Source organism: Triturus cristatus, chromosome 4_2, assembly GCF_964204655.1.
Source record: "Triturus cristatus chromosome 4_2, aTriCri1.1, whole genome shotgun sequence".
Taxonomy (NCBI): domain Eukaryota; kingdom Metazoa; phylum Chordata; class Amphibia; order Caudata; family Salamandridae; genus Triturus; species Triturus cristatus.
The window spans coordinates 881,772,766-881,792,584 of NC_140586.1; the positions used below are offsets into that span (position 1 = coordinate 881,772,766).

Genomic DNA, 19,819 nt, shown 5'->3' on the forward strand with positions numbered 1-19,819 from the left:
CTAACAGGTTTTCTGGACATGATTTAGTAAGTAATAAATCTGTAGTTCGTGTCAAGGGACCAATCGTAAGTGGAAGAGGCTGTGATACTTCGTTAATGATAGGTTTTCCTGAAAAACCAAGGGAAATATTCTGTGAGCCTGAGAGGGGTGCCCCTGGAACTTCACTACGTTTTATTGTTGTTCGGCTTGCCCCTGTATCAAGTAAAAATTTTCTATCTTGGCCTAATAGTTCACTGTGTACATAAGGTCCTTCTTGATCTACAGGGACCTCAATAAGGGGTAAGCCAACTTCCCTCTCTTGGCTGTTTCATGAGTATCGTTGATAATCAGGGTAGTCATACTGTGCGGTCTGATACATCTGTCGGGTCGTTGTTTGTGTGGCAGCAATAGGCTGCGGTGGTGGAGCTGGCATAGACTGTTGTGGAGCTGGCATGGACTGTGCATGCTGCGGGGCTCCTTGTTGGTTCTGATCCTGTCTAAGTGGTCTTGGTCTTTCTTTTGTGTTACCTATGGCGATATTATGTTTTAAAACGGGACAATCGTGTACATAATGACCTGGCTGTTTACAATAGTTGCACGTCCCTTTTACAGGACCTGCTGAAACACTGGACTGTGTCATACCCTTTTTATGACCGTCAGCTGGAACTGTCTGGGAAACTAGCATTTTCATTTTCGTGTCTTTCATGCGTCTTTGTTCATGTTCTTGTTCCTCTCTAATTCTATTGTGATGGTACTGTAGCATTTGTAACATTTGTGACGGAGTGTTACCTTGCCAGGTACTCTCGAATTTCAATACTCTATTCTTAACTTGGGGTAAGGAATTTTCAACTAACTTTGTCACAAACAGATGTGGATACGACTCGCTACTTGCTTTTATTCCACTATTTATACCAAAACATTTTTCGAATCGGGCATAGAAATCACTAGTGTCTTCATCTGGTTTTTGTTTACAGGCTGAGATTGCACCCCAGTCTTCCTTTTTCGTAGTTAATAAACGTGGCAGTACCTGTACTAGTAAACCTGGTAGTGTTTTGGTCTTGTCCCCGAGCCCTGAACCTGGACCTCGAGCTTTTTCTTCGTTTTCTAATGCTGTCCAATCTATCTTCTGGTCTCCCACCTCCCAATCCTTTTCCTTGAGTTTTTCGTAAATGCCCGCAGGCATTAATACCTTCAATATTGTCATAATGTCGGGATAGGTATATTCTCCCATGAGTAACATGTCTTTAATTTCACGGTGGAAACCCGCTGGGTCTTTATCATGACTGGGTACCACTTTCTTCATTTCTAATAGTTCTATTTTAGATATGGGTGTGTATACAAACACACGTTTAAACTGATTGTCCTCACCTTTTATCGGGTGCACTTCGCGTAAGGGATTCTGTCTATCCATATAATACGTCGTTCTTTCCTTGATGGGCAGTGAGACATGTTCGGGGCATACAAAAAGAATGTACTGCTTTCTGGATTCTAGTATTTCTCTAATTAACTCAGTACCTGAACCTCTCCATTTATTCGTGAGTAATTCAGTCAATATATCAGGTAAGGGGCCAGGATCGGAGTGTTGGCTTTTATATAATATAAGGAGTTGTTGAATCATATAGATACCAGCTAAACGCTGTTCATCTGGGGCGAGGTTCAAAAACGTATGCGCTAGTGTATCATCACCATATTTTCCAGGACTATCAACCCAGTGTACGGCTGACCTGGCAAATTCTTGTTCGTCCATAGAATCGAGTATATGATAACCCCTTCGTTCTCGAAGTAATTTGTCGGCGGCTTGGAATGAATGTTCGGGGGACCTTAGATTTATTATAGGAGTTTGGAATTTTCGGCTATTCTCTGGACGTATCGGACGTATCGGATCAGTAAAGCATCTAGTATTATTGCAAGATCTTCCTCTACCTACATAGGCCAAGGTTTCTAACTGTCCTGTGGGCAGTTCTAATTCTTCCTCGTCCTCGGTTTGTTCAGGTTCGTCTACTGCTAATCTTTCTTCGTGTATTCGTTCTATTTCTTTGCGGATCTTTCGGCACATAGCTACTATACATGATCGTTTATCATGTCTCCCCTCTGATATATTCTTACTCCATGTGGTAAGAATTTGCATTTCTTCCAGATTTACCCCTGGTCGGTCTTGATTTCTGATCACACAGTTTATGAGGAAACGTAACAGTTCCCCCTGTATTTCCACTTGTTGGTACTCCATGGCTCTGTTAATACTCTCAGGGTCTCGCCCTGACTGAACAAAGTGATATATATTTTCTAAATGTGCAGTCATTCCTGGTATCTTCCCTAAATATATTGCAGCTCGTCGGATACGTAATGAAGCCAGCATCATTTCGTCCCCTTTTCCGGGCACAGGGTCATATCTACAATCTATTAGAAGTTCCTTGAGCGTGTTGGGAGTTACTAGTTTGGGCGTACGTTGGTGGGCTAATTCTTGAAAGGAAAGTTTATTTGCTCTGGGTGGCGTGGAAAAAATGCTTGATGTACCTCCGGTAGCACCACCTGGGGTGCTGGATGTGAAAGGATTCGTTGAACGTGATATAGCAACCATAGGTGTGGATACAGATGTAGAAACAGATGTGCTTGCCGGAACTTGTGCCGGAGTGTGCTGTTGCGGAGGTACAGACGGAGGAGGGTCTTGGCGTTGAACCCCCTTGGCAGGCGGTCTATGTGGCGCAGCATTTGCATACTCGGGAGCTGCGTCGTCTAAATAAGAGGAAAGAAAAACATCTTCCGCGGTTCTGGGATGCCCTTTGGGATGTACTTTTATCGGGAACAATGGGGGTGGCAAGTCTTTTGGTATCTCCGGAGTAGCCTTAGGTAATCCTTCGGCCAGAAGAGGATACATACCATTCACAAGGGCATTTCTTTGTCTGTCTATTTGTTCTGACTTTACTCGAGTACCTTCTTCAATTAATAGATTTTCTCGAACTTTATTTGAATTTTCCTTACTTTTCTCTTCCTGTCTGAGCGCTTTTTCTGTACGTCTATATGATTCTTTACGCCATAATTCAATGGCATCTTTCTGTGACTGTCTAGCTTTCTTTTTCCATAATTCTTCTTCTACTTTCATGATGCAATCTGCATCCCAGGTCCCAGCTGCGGGCCACCTCTGACTTTCTGGTAATTCCTTGGTGTAGTCTACCCATAGATCAAGAAATAATATGGCGTCTAGGCCATGTTTATGATACATGAAGTACCCTGGAGTGTCCCTAGGAGGAATGGGAACAGCTTCTTCGAGCACCCCTTTTCTAGTTTTGATCTGTCTTAATTTCGAAAAGAGCGGCATATTGAGAACTGATCTGATACCTAATTTTGAACACGTTTAATATCATAAAACACAATAATGAACAGTCATTCACACCACAATATACAGAACGTATTTAAAACATTTTAACATTTAACATTTAATGAATAAACAATGATGGCCATTTAGGGAACTAGTCACTAAGCATAATACTCTGTACTAACTAGATAATTCTGAATTATATACTAGACATACTTGATATACTGCTAAACAGTACAGATACACTGCTGAAACAGTGCAGACCGGATTTGTGTACCCAAACCCGTCTTGACCGGCACAAACTATGTGCACGTCAGAACGCCTCCCCGACAATGGTACTCACTGGGTAGCTCGGAACGGAAGGCCTCGGAACTGAACTGAACTTGAACCGGACTGGACTCGACTCGAAACTTCGGAAACTGGTGGGCCTCTGTATACCTCGGATCTTGCTCTCTCAGCTAGGCTCTGGTCGGGATACTTCGCACTTCTCACCGCCTCGTCTGGGTGTTGATCGCAGCCTCAGTTACCCCCGCTCGGCAGGAGGGAGATACAGGAAATCCTGTGGGTACGCGTTGTTGTCCGTCCAGCTGTGACAGGAGACCGGGCCTGCAACGCACCTCTGGCGCGTGAGATGAGAAAGTGTCCCTATTCGGGCGCCATATATGTGGTAAATAATTTAATTACCGGAACTTAATTTGATGCGGAAAATCTATAATAATAGCTCAGTAAAATAAGAGGCAGAATCCGTGGTATTAGAGGTTCGGAACGGGCTTTATTCCAAAATCAATTCGAATTGAGGGCTCCATATTCCATCACCACGAAGGTTCAGGAAGTGAAGGACCCTACTTTATTGACAAGTAATCATTTTTATACAATAGGAATTACAGTGAAACAGATGCAGGAGGCGTAACAATTGATAGCAAAGATAAAACATACATGCGTAGCTAAAGTGGGTGTAACTGGGCGTAACTTAAGAACGTCATCAGGTATGATGTCACAATAGGGTGGTTCCATGAAAGAATTTCGCAATGTCAGCAGAAATACTTGGCAGAAATGCGCGCGCAGCAGCATGACGTGTGATTGACGTGCAACTAGGGGGTGAAGGGGACTTGACATTTAGCTCTACATGTGGAGACAGGAAGTCTGGGGGGTCAAGTCAACCTAATCCCAAATCATATCTAACATCCTATGTTTAAAGAACTATGTTATCCAAAAGGAAAGGTCTTTCGAACAAAATCTATTCTATACTGACTGTGAGTGCGTGTACAAGCGTCTAAGTGTCTACACTAGATGCGAGGGCAGAAATCTTCCATAGTAACAGGGCTATGAATTACTTGCATAAAGACAGAGAAGCCGGGCCCTTTGCTCGGTAGCTGCAAGAATGTTTACTTAAACTACTAGACAGGAATGCATTGGATAGGGAGCGGAGCAGATAATTTCGAAGGTGAAATACAGTTTTTGGCAGGCAACAGGCTGGAGTCAGGCACCGTTAGCCGCGCAGGGAGTAGGACAAAGTTCATGGATACAGATGCGGGCTCAGACTGGAGCTTTCAGAGGCAGAAGGCAGGAAAAGGCTTGATGGCAGAATCAGGGCCTACTCGCCTGGACTGTAAAATGGGATAAATGAACCATATAAAGCCGGTGGCCTTTCATACTTAGGAATGGAATATCCGGCCCATTCATGGCGGATCTGAAAGAGGACATGTTGGCGGTGGACGCACATGTGTTTGCGTCTTCATAACTGGAACTGGAGGAAACATACATGTACTGGTGATTTATACATGAAACCGTTGGGGTCCAAGATAGGGGACATAACTGATCATAAAAATCCATATTTCCACAGCAGTATTAACCTCTCTTCCCCCCCTAGGGAGTGCATTAGGCACAATAGAGGCTGCGGTAGACAGAGCAGCAGGCATAGTAGTAGAAACACTGTTTCTGCTAGTAACCGGCAAAGCCATCCGTGTAGTCTCGAGCCTCTGCTCTTGCTGGAGCATTCTTACTTGTTATTGCAAGCACCACAATTCTCTTCATAGCAGGGCTTGCCTCTCACACCCATATCCGTTACCAGTCTGAGGTTCTACCTGTGTACCATCTGTAAATGGAGGAGGTCTAGAAAGCAAGAGGTCATTTAAGAAATGTTCCTCTTCCTCTGAATCTTTGTCTTGTTTTTCCATGTCAGTTTCAGACTCATCAGCATTCTTTTTATCTGTTGTCTCATTAACTATTGTGGGGAACATTTAAAATCCTTTAAAGATCTTCATTCTGAGTACAAATCCCAATTGTACTGGTACTTACAACTACAGCATTCTCTCTAATCCCATCTTGTGCTCCTTATTGACATACCTGACTTTAATCCACTTGCACCAAGGATCCTTATGGGTCCCATGGGTAAGGCAGGTGTCTCCCGGATTTATAAACACTTCTCATCAATTCCCCAGCTCCCCTCACAACTTTGAAGAAGTCACTTTGGGGGGCTTGGTTGGGGCCTCTTGTCAAGTCAGATCGGAGAGATTCCTGTATATTCTCCAGAATATTGGTTGTCTCATCCAGACTCAAACTCAGACAACACAAATACTTCTACATATCCTATCTCACTGCTGTCCGATTGTAGTGCGTTAACAAGCTGGCTGCACCGACCTGTAATCGAAGCCAATACCGGGGCGGGGGGGGCTCATTTTTTCCATGTAGTCCCCCTGTTCTGCAGTACTGGCTTGGAGCCTTTGCCTCACTTAAGCAGGTGATTGGGGAACGAGTGAAACCATACCCAAGAATTGCATTCCTGGGTATTGTGGATGATTTGGGGGGGATCAAAGGGAGATTGCACCTTATTGGGTATTGTGACAGTACATGCTAAAAAGAGATATTGCTTAAAATTGAAGTCCTTCGACCGCTCTAACGTGGTGGGCGACGATGGACTGGTGCACCAAACTTGACAATCGATTTGTGTTTCCAGAGACTTTGCCCAGAAACACAAGAAGGTGTGGGGTAAATAGTGGGCACATTATATTTAGGGCTCCCGGTTTTATGGTATCTATTTTTATGCCATTTTCGTCTGTATTTATCCATATTTATTTTTTGCTAATTTTATCTGTATTTATCCATATCTATTTTGGGTTTTGTGGAAAAATGAAGCTGAAATTAGTATATTTCCATATTTATTTCACCAATAAATCTGCACTCATGCATGAATGTCTGCCAGGTTTTAGTGCTGGGAACACCCGCAGAAGATAAATCCGTGAACTTACATGAAAATATAAAAATTTCAGTATCAACCTTGTGCCTATTTACTGCTGTAAAGCCTCTTTACTAAAATCCCTTTCTTTTTTAACCCCTTATCGATCAATCCACACATCTATTGGCCTGGCAGTCATGGCAGACATAATTTGGAATTATTCAAAAAGAAACCCAATTTCCGTTTTATTATCCACATTTAAAAATAAATACAGATAAGAAAAGAAATGTTTTCTGTCTGTATTTATCTGTAAAACTCAGTAAAAACGGAAAACAGAGAGCCTTAATTATATTCTATGCTGATACATTACTGGCTTATTTCTCCCAGTCCTGTTGATGTGATTCTCACTTCTTAAATAAGTAAACTTTAGATTGTGTTGTTATTGCTTATTTCAAAATTAATAACATTTGGATATGAAAAGAAAAAACTCACACTCCTTCCACCATATCGTCCTTACAAAATCTTTCATGAATGCCCCACTTACTTTCTAACCACCGACTAAATTAACTCTTAAACTGTTTCTTCATTTTATTTTCCTGCTGCTATTTAATCTCATTTATTCAGTGCTTCAAACTATGTGGGTCTAGGTAGTTGCTTTGTCTCTTTCATTGTTTGTATTGGAAATCTAACTTTCTCATATTAGAGGAACTTGCACTTTATGGACAATGTTTACAGTTGGGGACGTTTTATGTGCAAATAATTGTTAATGGTGGTGTTATTCTAAATAGGTCAGTGAACTCAAATCAATATTCAGAATGCATTAGGTCTTCATGCTGAAGTCCAAGATCAAAAACAGCATCGGTAAGGCGATGGAGCGAATTAGCGGCTCAAAATAATTTCTGAAACAAGAAAATTACACTGCAGCATAGAAAGCCTTGCACTGTAGCTTGCGTAGTCCATAATTGTTAGGGTTCTGTAGGGCGTATTCAGTAGTTCAATCCAACAGTTCCATGGGATCGCATTCAATAAATAATTTTCTTTGACTTTTCTGTATTTGATTCTCTAGGAACCCAGTGGCTTAAACCAGGACTGCAGAAGATTGTCTCAGGCACAAAATGATTGAAGTCCAGCCTGGTGTTTTCATAGGTGGTGCTGAAGATGTGGCAGATCCAGGGCGTCTGAAAGATTCAGGAATCACCCATGTGCTCACGGTAGATAAGGAGGCTCCACAGACTCTATCTTTTTTCGATACAAAGTTTGTTTTTGTCTTAGATGACCCCAGCACTGACCTCCTAAGCTACTTGGATGAGTGTATTTCCTTCATTAAAGAAGCCATCTCAGGAAGCTGTTGCAAGGTATTGGTTCATTGGTGAGTTGTGTGCATAACCCCCCACTTGTTTGTGTGTTGTTCTTCCGTCTTAATCTTTACTTTTCATATATAGTAGTACATTAGTATTTCCTATCTATTTCTAGGCTTTCTCCAAGATTTGAAGAAATTGTTGCTATGCCTTCTTGGGAAATGAATGGAAAAGAGATAAAAACCCAATTATGCTATAATGAATTAGTCAATATCGAAGCAGTAAATGCATGTATAGAATGGAAGGCTGCTCAAGTTAGGTTTGCATCTTCTGTAAAATAGGTGTGGTGTATTGGGAGTATTTGTACATGACCCACACATAACTGTACAATAGGTATCTGAAAGAGACACGTTAGTGATAGATTCCTTACCTTAGAATATCCCCAGGCGTCACTGGATCCGTAAAGTTTTGCTAGCAGTACCCCTGCGCGTCAGTAGGTGGCGTCCTGCGGCTCAGCGTCCGTCTCTGGCGTCGTAAGCGCCAAGATGACGTCACGGAGACTACTTAGGTGCCACCCATGCACGCTGACGTCGGTTCTTTCTTTTTCCGCGCCAGCAAGCGCAGATCCTGTTAGAGCACGTACCTTAGTCACTTTTTGACTACACTTTTAAGACTTTTTGTCTCCCTTTTTTCCTTGGTGCACGTAGGGATGCCTGGATTTAAGTCTTGTGGGGCCTGCCGTCGCAATATGTTGGTGGCGGACCCCCAGATGTTTGCATCTACTGCCTGGAGACCGACCACGACTCCCGGGACTGTCGGGCCATGGCCCCGAAGGCCTTGAGGGAGCGGCGCCGGAAGCTGCTGGAGGTCCAGCATTCATCCCAACGCCGTTCCAGGTCCAGGGACCGTTCCCGGGAACGCTCGCGGGGCCGCAGTCGTCGCTCCTCGGGCTCCAAGTCTTCGCCCTCGGATTCAGGTAAGCAACTACATAAAAAGAAGTCGAAGAAGCGTGTTCGCTCTCTGACGTCCCCCCGTTGGTCCCCGGATGCGGACGAGGGGGGCAGGGGTTCTGCTCCTACGGCTCCTTTGGAGTCTGGGAGTCCCGCGGCCTACCCGCCTTACCCAGGTCCGTCGGCGACTCCCGAACAGGTGCAAGAATTTCTTGCCACCATGGACCGCCTTTTTAGGCCTCGGGCTTCCGCCGACGTGCCTTCGGGCCCCGCATTCCCGTGTCCAGATCCTGTTGGGTCGCCGGGGCCGCCGGCGGATCCAGCTTCGGCACCACAGAATCCTGCGCCGTTGGCTCCAGCACCACGAGGTCCAGCGTTGCCGGCCCCAGCACCACCCTCGGCTCCGCCTCCGGTGCCGCAGTCGGTGCCGTTTGTCCTGCCCTTGCCCCAGTTCCAGGACCATTTTGTTCCTACCTAGGATCCGCATTGGGATGCGGTGCCGGCTCGGCCCCGGCCGGTGCCGTTCAAGGCGCAGTTTCCGGCACCGTATGGTCCTTCTCCGGCTTGAGCTCTGCCGCCGCGGTCTGTTCCCCATGCAACAGAGGTGGAGGACGACTGGGAGGGGTCCGAGGACCCTCTTGCCCATCAGTGTGACGACTTGGAGGACGCAGACGACCTTGATGTCTCTAATGACCCGGGGCTTGCCTCTCCCCCGCCTACTATGCCTCCTACACGATGGTGCTCCGTCGGGCAGCTGAGGTCCTCAACCTCTATCTTCCTACGGTGGCCCTCAAGACTAATCTCCTCACTGAGGTGCTCGAGATGGCGTCAACTTCGTCGGAGCCCCTGCTTCCCTTTAACAACACCCTCACTGATGTCTTGTTGGGCACTTGGTCGAGGCCGGCCACTGTGGCCCCTGTGGATAAGAATGTCGCCAGGCGTCTCCGCCTGGTGACTCCGCGTTTCTGACCACTCATCCTATGCCTGAGTGCCTGGTCATCCAAGCCTCGACGTCGCAGAGTGCCTTTCCCATGGCTCTGCCGGATAAGGACTCTAAGAAGCTGGAACAGTTCGGTAAGCGGTTGTTCTCTTCGGCCAGCTTGGGGCTGCGGTCGGTGAACACCGCCTGCTTATTGGGCCGCTATTCCCACGCGGTTTGGGATACGGTTGCTCAGGTGTTGCCTCAGTGTCCTGAGGAGGTCCACGCTGTGCTGCCCCAAGCAGTTGCTGAGGGTAAGGATGCGGCTAAGTTCGCCATTCGGTGTGGTTTGGACACCGCTGACTTACTAGGCAGGGCGATTTTCTACGACTGGCGCTTCGTCGCCACTCCTGGTTGAGATCCATCGGGTTCTCGCCTGATGTCCAGAGCTCGCTCATGGACATGCACTTTGATGGCACTCGCCTGTTTGGCGATAAGGCTGATAGTGCACTGGCGCGTTTTAAGGACTCGCGGGCCACGGCCAAGTCCTTGGGTCTTTCCGCAAAGAGTCCGGCCGCTCCTGGTTTTCGTTCCTTTCGTGGCCATGGCAGAGGCACCCAGGCACGTTCCTTCAGCAAGCCTGTGCAAAACCGCCCTCAGCGAGGACGCAGCTTCCACAGGGGCAGGTCTGGGAAACAGCATGGGGGTCAGTCCACTACCGCCCCCGCTGTTTCTACCTCCAAACCTTCCTAATCCGAGCTTTGTGGAGCACCCCACGCTGGTGGGTGGCCGAATCCGCCACCACCTCCCCCACTGGCGTGATATCACATCGGGTAAATGGGTGTTGCAGATCATCCGCAGGGGTTACTCCCTTCCCCTCCAGCCATGCCACCTTGGTGCCACCGCATGGCGGGGATCACTTGGTACTTCTCCAGCAGGAAGTCACGACCCTCTTGGCCAAGGGGGCAATCAAGTGCGTTCCTTGGCCGGAAGTGGGGAGTGGTTGTTATTCCCACTACATTCTGGTCCCCAAGAAGGACAAAGAGGGTCTGCGTCCCATCTTGGACCTCCGGAACGTCAACCGCTTCCTCCGGAAGGAGAAGTTCATGATGCTGACTCTGGCTCAGGTCTTGGCTGCCCTCGACCCTGGAGACTGGATGGTAGCGTTGGACTTGCAGGACGCATATTTTCACATCCCCGTCCTGCCGGCCCACCGGCGTTTCCTGCGGTTCACGGTAGGCCAGACGCATTTTCAGTTTGCCGTGCTCCCCTTCGGCCTTACCAGCGCCCCTTGGGTGTTCACGAAGGTGATGGCGGTGGTCGCAGCTCACCTGTGCAGGACAGGGGTTTCAGTCTTCCCTTACCTCGACGACTGGTTGCTGATAGCGGGCTCGTCCCAGGCAGTCGTCCACCACCTTCGGACTACGTCCGACCTCCTGCATCTACTGGGGTTCTCCATCAATGTGCCGAAGTCGCACCTGAGTCCCTCTCAGAAGCTCCCCTTCATCGGAGCGGTTCTGGATTTGACGCAGTTTTGTTTTTTTCCTCCCGAGCAGCGAGTCCGGGATATTCAGGCTATGATTCCGATCTTTCAACCTCTATCCCGGGTTTCAGTCAGGATGATCCTCCGGCTCCTGGGCCTGTTGGCCTCCTGCATCCTGCTAGTGCCACATGCCAGATGGCATATTTGGGCTCTGCAGTGAGACCTGAAGTTCCAGTGGGCACAGCATTAGGGTAACCTGTCGGATCACGCCCGGATCTCAGAGGGCACTGCACGTCAATTGCAGTGGTGGCTCACGAATCGCGATTGGGTCAAAGGCAGATCCCTCTCCCTTCCCCAAACGGAGCACACAGTGGTGACGGGTGCGTCCCTCCTGGGATGGGGAGGCCACTTGGGAGAGGCGGAGATCAGAGGACTCTGGTCAATCAATGATATGCCTGGAGACCAATGTACAGGGCGTTGGCGTAATCTAACCTTGACAAGATGAGCGCGCGGGTTACCATTTCCTTAGCCCTTTTCGGTAAAAGAGGCAAAACCTTCTTAAGGCGTTTCAGTGTGACGAAGCACACACCTGCTAGTTTGTTAATCTGAGGCAGAAATCTCAAATTCTCACCAAACCAGACCCCCAGATTTTTTGCTGGCCATCCGGAGGAGCTAGGCATAGGATAACCCACAGGCCAAATATCTTCTCTAAAATGTGGGGGGAAGGAACCATAGAGGAGCATTTCCGATTTCTCCTCATTGCACTTCAGTTGGGCCTTTGCTAGCCACTTCAAGACCTCCGCGAGATAATTCTTGGCAATGGTCGGAGAGGAGTCCGTTTTACTCCACGTGAAGAGGAGCTGGGTATCGTCAGCATAAGCTATGATCTTAGCACCCAGCTCCTCTGCCAAGTAGACCAGGGCCGTCATATAAACATTGAACAAAAGAGGGCTTAATGTAGAGCCCTGGGGGACGACCGTATTCAAACTTCTAGAAGTAGAAGAAAAGGGAGGCAGCCATACTTGCTGCGATCTATTGGCAAGGAAGGATTCAATCCACTTCCATACCTGCCCAGAGATGCCAATGTGGGACAACCGTGCCAGGAGTTGTTGGTGACACGGTGTCAAACGCGGCAGAGAGATCTAAAAGCACTAATGCTGCTCTGCCGCCCGCATCAAGACAATCTCTAATAGCCTCTGCCATCTCGACCAAGGCCGTCTCAGTGCTGTGGGATGCCCTAAAGCCCGACTGGACAGAGTGGAGGGCGCCCGACGTCAGCGTGAGCTGAAAAATACTTTCCCACAGCCAGCTTGTGAGATGCGAAGGAGGTGTCGCAATCAGCCAAACAAAAGGTTGCCCGTTATCTGCTGCCTTCCGCTGCTCCGAGCCTGGCCTGAACTTACGCCCCACCAGTGGCCACGGGCTTCCGTGGAGTGTGTAAAAGGGGGCAGTCAGCAGCTTCCAGCCAGCAGAAGTACACATGCGCATACATACGGAGACACCCGCAGACTGACGAGGGGAGGGCATGGGGTTGGGTGGCACCCGGCCTCAGAACTCAAGCAGCAGGAAGAGGGGAGGCCATAGGGTTGAGTGGTACCAGGTCTCAGAACACACGCAGCAGGAAGAACTGTGTGTCACACACTCTTTCCGAGAGAACCTCACATGATTGCTGAACTCGGAGGGATACGAAGTCGTGAGTGAGGGAGCTAATGGCAAACATCGCATTGTGTAGCAGCATTTATATAGCGCAAACTGCTCCTATGTGGGTCACTGATGCGCGTACCTACGTGGGCAGCATGTTTAGTTGTGTAGGGGGCGTGGTTGGAAGATTATAGCCATTGTTTTTGGTCCATTGTGGCAAGTGTTTGCAGAAAACATTTCACTCAGTCAAAACGGATTTGGGTAATAAGAGTGGCGCTTCGGGCATCCTATGGTGTTCATTAATCCACCCAGTGGCTCTTTAGCTTTTGACTTCGTTTGAGCCCCACTTAATCATTGCTAGAAACCAGGGACTCCCACATAATCATTATTAGAAACAGAGGACACCCACTGAGTCATTACTGGTAGCTGGAAACCGGCCTAAGCACTTTTGACCCACAAAATGCACAACAATTACAAAAACAAACATTCAAGCAAATGCATAAATGCTGAGGCTTTAATTCACAAATATAAAAAACTGAATTTTAATTTTAATGGGATGGTTGGAGCTTTTATACATTTAATTTAGGGCATTTCTGTTTGATGCTTTTTCACTGCTCCCATGAATCAAGCTGAAGATACTAGCTTAATGTCTTAGCCTCCAATTTCAAATTCCCTCTTACAGAATGTTTCAAATTGTCCAACTTTAAATGTTGCTTCTTCGTTTATATACACTTTAATAATATGTTATTATTTAATTTGGAAGTAGTCGCAGACTCGCCGAGTCATCTTCGTGGACACCCAGGGTTCCCCGCATTACAGGCTAAGAACCTCTGCGTTCAGTCTGTTCAATGCCTGGAAAAATGCATCCTGTGGTAATTAATATCTGTGTGCTAGAACATAATCATTACCTCCTCGTCCTGTCTTTTGTCCCATTCCTGAACAGTGAGCAGCTAGTCTGCTCCCCAGAAACCTAAAACCTAGCAGAGCTTTTCAGTACTTCCCCCCAGAGGTCAAATGCCATGCTATGTTTTCTGACAAATTGCTGGTTATTCTTTTAATATAAAGATTAGTGTTTGCTTTTTATTCTGTGACCGCAAACTTAGAAGATTTTCTAAAGTGAATTATCAGACAATGTTGGTGGGGTACAGGGAGTTGGAAAGGAAAGGCAAGGCTGTAGGATTACATTTTTTCTAACTTAGAACATTTAAATTCCTGTAAATTAACTCTACAAATATTTCAAAATACATGCGCATTTTGGGAAGCACAAATGAAGCCTATTTTCTTGTAATTTTGAAGCGTTTTTGAAAACAAAGATTTTAATAGCATCAAACAAATCAAGACACTTTACTTGGTGATGTGCAAATGATAAATATTTGCTGAATGCCGATTTCCACACATTATCGTTTGTATGCTGTTAGACGGACCGGGAGGGTCGGCCGAGGACAAGGGGAGAGGTCTCCGGGGAGAGCCGTCTCCAGCGATCGTTCAGATAAATAACTTCCCCCCCACAGACAGACACCACACAAGGAGAAGATTTAGCGGTCTTTATAGGCAATTTCTTAAGGTACGATGAAATGGTACAAGGAGGTCTGGACTCAGGGGTCCCCTCGATTCAAGTCTCTCAAGATGGGGAAAAGGGGGTAGCGGGACAGTCTGGTTACCAGTCTGGTAGTTGAGATGGTATGGTGGATAGCTCACAATCCTCGAGCTTGGTGTTCTAGCTGGGACGGGCCGCGGCAGCGCCAGCAGGTCCCGGTGAAGATGGTCGATACACGGTCCGCGGCAGCGCCAGCAGGTCCCGGGAAGATGGTCGATACACGGTCCGCGGCAGCGCCAGCAGGTCCCGGTGAAGATGGTCGTTACAACGGGCCGCGGCAGCGCCAGCAGGTCCCGACGAGGATGGATGTTGCCGAAGGCCGCGGCAGCGCCAGCAGGCAGGACGATAGTTCACAAGGTAGGGCTACGGCAGCGCCAGTAGTCCGTCAAGGCTGAGTTCTCTCGGTGTCTCTCGACTCCAGGATACAACTGCCGTCCTGCTCCGGAGCTGCCCTAGTTATAGGTCTGGCGCCCTTTGATGTCCGGACCTTCGCACTTGGAGGTCGGAGGGTCCGGGATGAAGGTGTCCAGACACCCAGCAGGGGGTGGAGCCAGCGCCTGGGGGAGCTGGAGGCGATCGGCACCTGGCGGGGGAGAGCCCTTGACGCTTCGTTCTCCCATTGACCTGCCAAGTGGTCCGCTCACCTCCTGGGTGGATGGTGGTGCCGGGATGTCGGGGCCGGCCAGGCCCAGGGTTAGGGTCGGGTGGAGGCCACGCGGCCTCGTGGCGCAGGGCCCAAGATGGCGGCTTGATCCGGCCGGCGGAGCCGGTGGTGGCTCGGTCCCGTGATACATGGAGGTCCGGGGGCAGGAGTTCCGTCGGGAGACGGGGTGCGGGTGATTCTTGTGGGTCACGCCTGGCGGGCCGGGGCTTGGGCCCTGTCATGCGGGGAGGGAGCAAGCCCGTCGTGTGGCCTGTCCAACATGCGTCCCCCCCCAGCTGAAGGCGGGGAGAGTCACCCATCTTCCTGGGGACTCTCCTCGTCGAGGCGGAAAAAGCGTGACAGGCCATCTGCGTTGGCGTGGTCTTGGCCCGGTCGATGTTCCACGGTGAAGTCCATTCCCTGCAGGGAGATGGACCAGCGCAATAGTTTTGGGTTCTCCCCCCGCATCTGCATCAGCCACTGCAGGGGTCGATGGTCGGTTTGTACCCGGAAGTGGGTACCGAAGAGATAGGGCCGGAGCTTTTTGAGGGCCCACACCACTGCGAAGGCCTCCCTCTCGATTGTGCTCCAGCGCTGTTCTCGGGCCAGGAGACGTCTGCTGATGAAGGCCACCGGCTGGTCATGACCCTCGGGGTTTAGTTGGGAAAGAACCGCTCCGATGCCGTGGTCGGAGGCGTCTGTCTGTACAATGAATTCCCGACTGTAATCGGGGGCCTGGAGCACAGGGGCGGTGCACAGGGCGGCCTTCAGCTTTTCGAAGGCCGCTTGACAGTCGGGGGTCCAGTTAATCCGCTTCGGCTGGTTTTTGGACGTGAGACCCGTGAGGGGCCCCACAATGCTGCCGTAGTCCCTCACGAACCGCCGGTAGTAGCCGGTGAGCCCCAAGAAGGCTCGGACCTCGGTCTGGGTGACGGGGGGCTGCCAGGACTGGATGGCAGCAATTTTAAGTTGCAGCGGGGCCACCAGCCCGCTTCCCACCTGGTGCCCGAGGTAGGTCACGGACCCTTGACCAATTTGGCATTTGCCGGCCTTAATTGTGAGGCCGGCCCGCTGGAGGGCCTGCAGGACCTCTTGGAGGTGGAGGAGGTGGTCGGACCGGTGGCGGCTGTACACAGCGATATCGTCCAGGTAGGCGGCGCTGAACTCTTCGATCCCCGCCAAGACCTGGTTCACTAGACGTTGAAAAGTAGCGGGGGCATTCTTCATGCCGAAGGGCATGACCTTGAAGTGGTAGTGGCCATCGGGGGTAGAGAAGGCGGACCGTTCCTGAGCCCGGGGTGTGAGACCGATCTGCCAGTAGCCCGCTGTTAGGTCGAAGATGCTGAGGTAGCGGGCGGCCCCCAGCCGGTCGATCAATTCATCCGCTCGGGGGATAGGATGAGCGTCGGTCCGGGTGACAGCGTTCAAGCCCCGGTAGTCGACGCAGGATCTCAGTTCAGGTGTGGTGCCGGGGGCAGCGGCTTTGGGGACCAGTACAACCGGGCTGGCCCAGGGGCTGTCCGAGGGCTCGATGACCCCGATCGTGAGCATTTTGGCCACTTCCTCTTGGATGCAGGCCCGTACCCGATCTGGCACGCGGTAGGCCCGGTGTCGGATAAGGGGACTGTCCCCGGTGTCCACGTCGTGCAAGCACCAAGGGGTGATTCCGGGGGTGAGGGAGAACAGTGTAGCGAACCGCAGCAGGAGGTCCCGGCAGCCCTGGCGTTGCTCTGGGGTGAGGGCATCGGAGAGCCGGACCCCGTCCACGGAACCGTCGTTCTCCTGAGTCTTCAGGAGATCCGGGAGGGGTTCGGAGTCCTCCTCCGCCCCACTGTCCGTAGCCATCAGGAGGCTGAGTTCTGAGCGCACAAAGTGTGGTTTGAGTCTGTTGGTGTGGAGGACCCGAAGGGGGTTCCGGGGGGTCCCCATGTCGATGAGGTAAGTGACGGGGCTTTTGCGCTCGACCACTTTGAAGGGCCCCGTCCACTTATCTTGCAAGGCGCATGGTTCGGTGGGGGACATCACCCACACTTGTTGACCCGGTTCGAACTCGACGGAGGAGGCATTGTGATCGTACCATCTTTTCATGTCCTCCTGACTGGCCTCGAGGTTCGCCTTGGCCATCTCCCTGAAGCGCCGGGTCTGATTGCGGAGGGCCAGGAGGTACTTGAAGACGTCTGGAGGGGTCTTTAGGGGGGCCAGCTCCCAACCTTCTTTGACTAGGCTGAGGGGCCCTCGCACAGGGTGCCCGTACAGGAGTTCGAAAGGGCTAAAGCCGAGGGACTTCTGGGGAACTTCTCGGTAGGCAAAGAGGAGGCACGGGAGTAGGACATCCCACTGGCGACGGAGGGGCTCTTCCAATCCCCCAATCATCCCCTTGAGGGTGCGGTTGAATCGCTCCACTAGTCCGTTCCCTTGGGGGTGATAGGGGGTCGTGAATCGGTAGGTGACCCCGCACTGTTGCCAGAGGGACTTCATATATTTTGAGATAAAGTTCGTGCCTCGGTCGCTGACGACTTCTCGGGGGAAGCCCACCCGGGAGAAGATCCCCATTAGGGCCCGGCCAACCACCGGAGCTGTTACAGTTCGTAGGGGCACCGCCTCGGGGTAGCGGGTGGCGTGGTCCACCAGTACCAGGATGAACCTATGTCCTTGTGCCGTGCGGGGGTCCAGGGGCCCCACAATGTCTATTCCTACCCTCTCAAACGGGGTGGTGACCACTGGGAAGGGTTGCAGAGGGGCCTTCAGCTTACGGCCGCTCTTCCCGCTGGCCTGGCACGTGGGGCAGGACCGGCAGTGGTTAAGGACGTCGTTCCGCATCTTCGGCCAGAAAAAGTGAGTCACTAGGCGACTGTAAGTTTTGTCCTGGCCCAGGTGTCCAGCCAGGGGGACATCGTGGGCCAGAGTTAGTAGGAAGTCTCTGAAGCGGAGAGGTACCACCAGCACTCGACCGGCCCCTAGCTCTGCGATTCTTTGTTCGCTGTATAGCAGGTCGTTATCCCAATAGACCCAGTGAGTTCCGGTGGAGTCCCCTGCGCTCTGGGCGCTGGCTTGCTGGCGGAGTCCCTCGAGGGAGGGGCAGGTCTTTTGCTCCTGGCGGAACTGTTCTTGGGTGGGCCCCCCTTCTTGACGCCACTGAGCCAGGCCGGGAAGGTCCTGGGGTTGCGCGTCCCCTTCGGTCGTTGGTTCTGGGGGGTTGGCCTCGTCGTTGTCCTCTACTGGGGCGACCGGGGGCGGAGGTGCTGGCCATTCCGGTTCTTCTGATCGGGGGACGGCACGGGCGGCCATGGACCGGGTCGTTACGCAGGCCCAGTCCGGGAGGCCCAGCATCCCCAGGTGCTCTCTTCTGGTGGATCCCCACGGAGACCAGGAAGACCGTCACCCAGGCCCTCGTCACCAGCCGACTGGACTACGGCAACGCACTCTACGCCGGAACCACCGCCAAGATCCAGAAGAGACTCCAGCGCATCCAGAACGCCTCAGCCAGACTCATCCTCGACATCCCACGTCACAGCCACATCTCCGGACACCTAAGAGACCTGCACTGGCTCCCGATCAACAAGAGAATCACCTTCCGCCTCCTTACCCACGCACACAAAGCTCTCCACGACCAAGGCCCGAGCTACCTCAACAACCGAATCAACTTCTACGCTCCCAGACGCCACCTCCGATCCGCCAGCCACGCCCTCGCCACCGTCCCACGCATCCGCAGAACCACTGCTGGAGGAAGGTCCTTCTCCTACCTGGCCGCCAAAACCTGGAACTCCCTCCCGGCCGACCTGCGCCTGACCCAAGACCACCTCTCCTTCAGGAAGAAGCTCAAGACCTGGCTGTTCGAGCAGTAGCGGCACCCCCCCCCCCCCCCCAAGCGCCTCGAGACCCTACGGGTAGGTAGTGCGCTCTATAAATTTCCTTGATTGATTGATTGATTGATTGATTACGACGGTGGCCCACGGGGAACTCTCAAGGTCATTCCCCAGGAGGCAGTCCACGGGGGCATCATCCCTGACCGTCACTTTCAGCAGGCCGGCGACCCCTCCCCATTCGAAGGGGACGCAGGCCATTTGACACAGACTTTCGGAATTGTCGGCTGAGCGGACGGGGCAGAGAATGTTCGGCAGGATCTGCTCGGGCTTCACCAGGTGACAGCGGACGGCCGTCACACTGGCGCCTGTGTCACGTAAGGCCTCGGCCCGACGCCCATTAATGGTCACCCACTGGCCGTATTTCCGGGTGTTGGCGGGTAGGGGAGCCGGCGGGACCATGTCTTTTCCCCCTAGGCATGCTAGAACCATGGCGGCCGGTTCCCACTCTTGCTGGGCCGGCTCATATTCTTCCTGTTCCTCTGATAGTCGTTCTTCCCCCAGGGCGGCGGCAGCTACCTGGCGGGGCTTTGGTGTTTGGTTCTGCGGGCAGCTCGGGTCATTGGCGTAGTGGCCGACTCGCTGGCATCGGTGGCACGTGACGTTGGCTCGGAACCCCGGGCGCATCGGGGGGTTGCCCCGGCCGGCCGGGGGCGGGGTGCTGGCCACGGGTGTTGCCGGGATGGTGTCTCTCCCTCGCCCCTGGCCTCCTCCTCCTCCTCCTCCCCGGGGACGGTGCTGGCCTTGGTTGTTTCGGTTTTGCTCGTGTGGTCCTCTCCGGCCCACTCGGGTGCTTTCCCATCGGTCAGCTTCGGCGGCGAGTTGCCGGGGGTCAGTCAATTTACTGTCGAGGAGGTGCTGCCTGAGCTCGACGAAACAGTTGTTCGACAGGTGCTCCCATACCATAAGGTTAAAGAGTTGCTCGTAGGTCGTTACATGGCTCCCCTTGATCCAACCC

General features: G+C 51.4%; 1 protein-coding gene across 1 annotated transcript in view; it reads left to right on the forward strand.

Annotated features, from left to right (window-relative positions):
* DUSP12 (dual specificity phosphatase 12) overlaps window positions 1-19,819 on the forward strand; it is a 204,736-nt gene that overhangs the window by 54,048 nt on the left and 130,869 nt on the right. Inside the window, exon 2 of the mRNA XM_085602900.1 lies at window positions 7,534-7,836. Coding sequence (XP_085459026.1) covers window positions 7,583-7,836 — 254 coding nt within the window. The 5' untranslated portion in view covers window positions 7,534-7,582. The remainder of the gene's footprint in view (window positions 1-7,533; window positions 7,837-19,819) is intronic.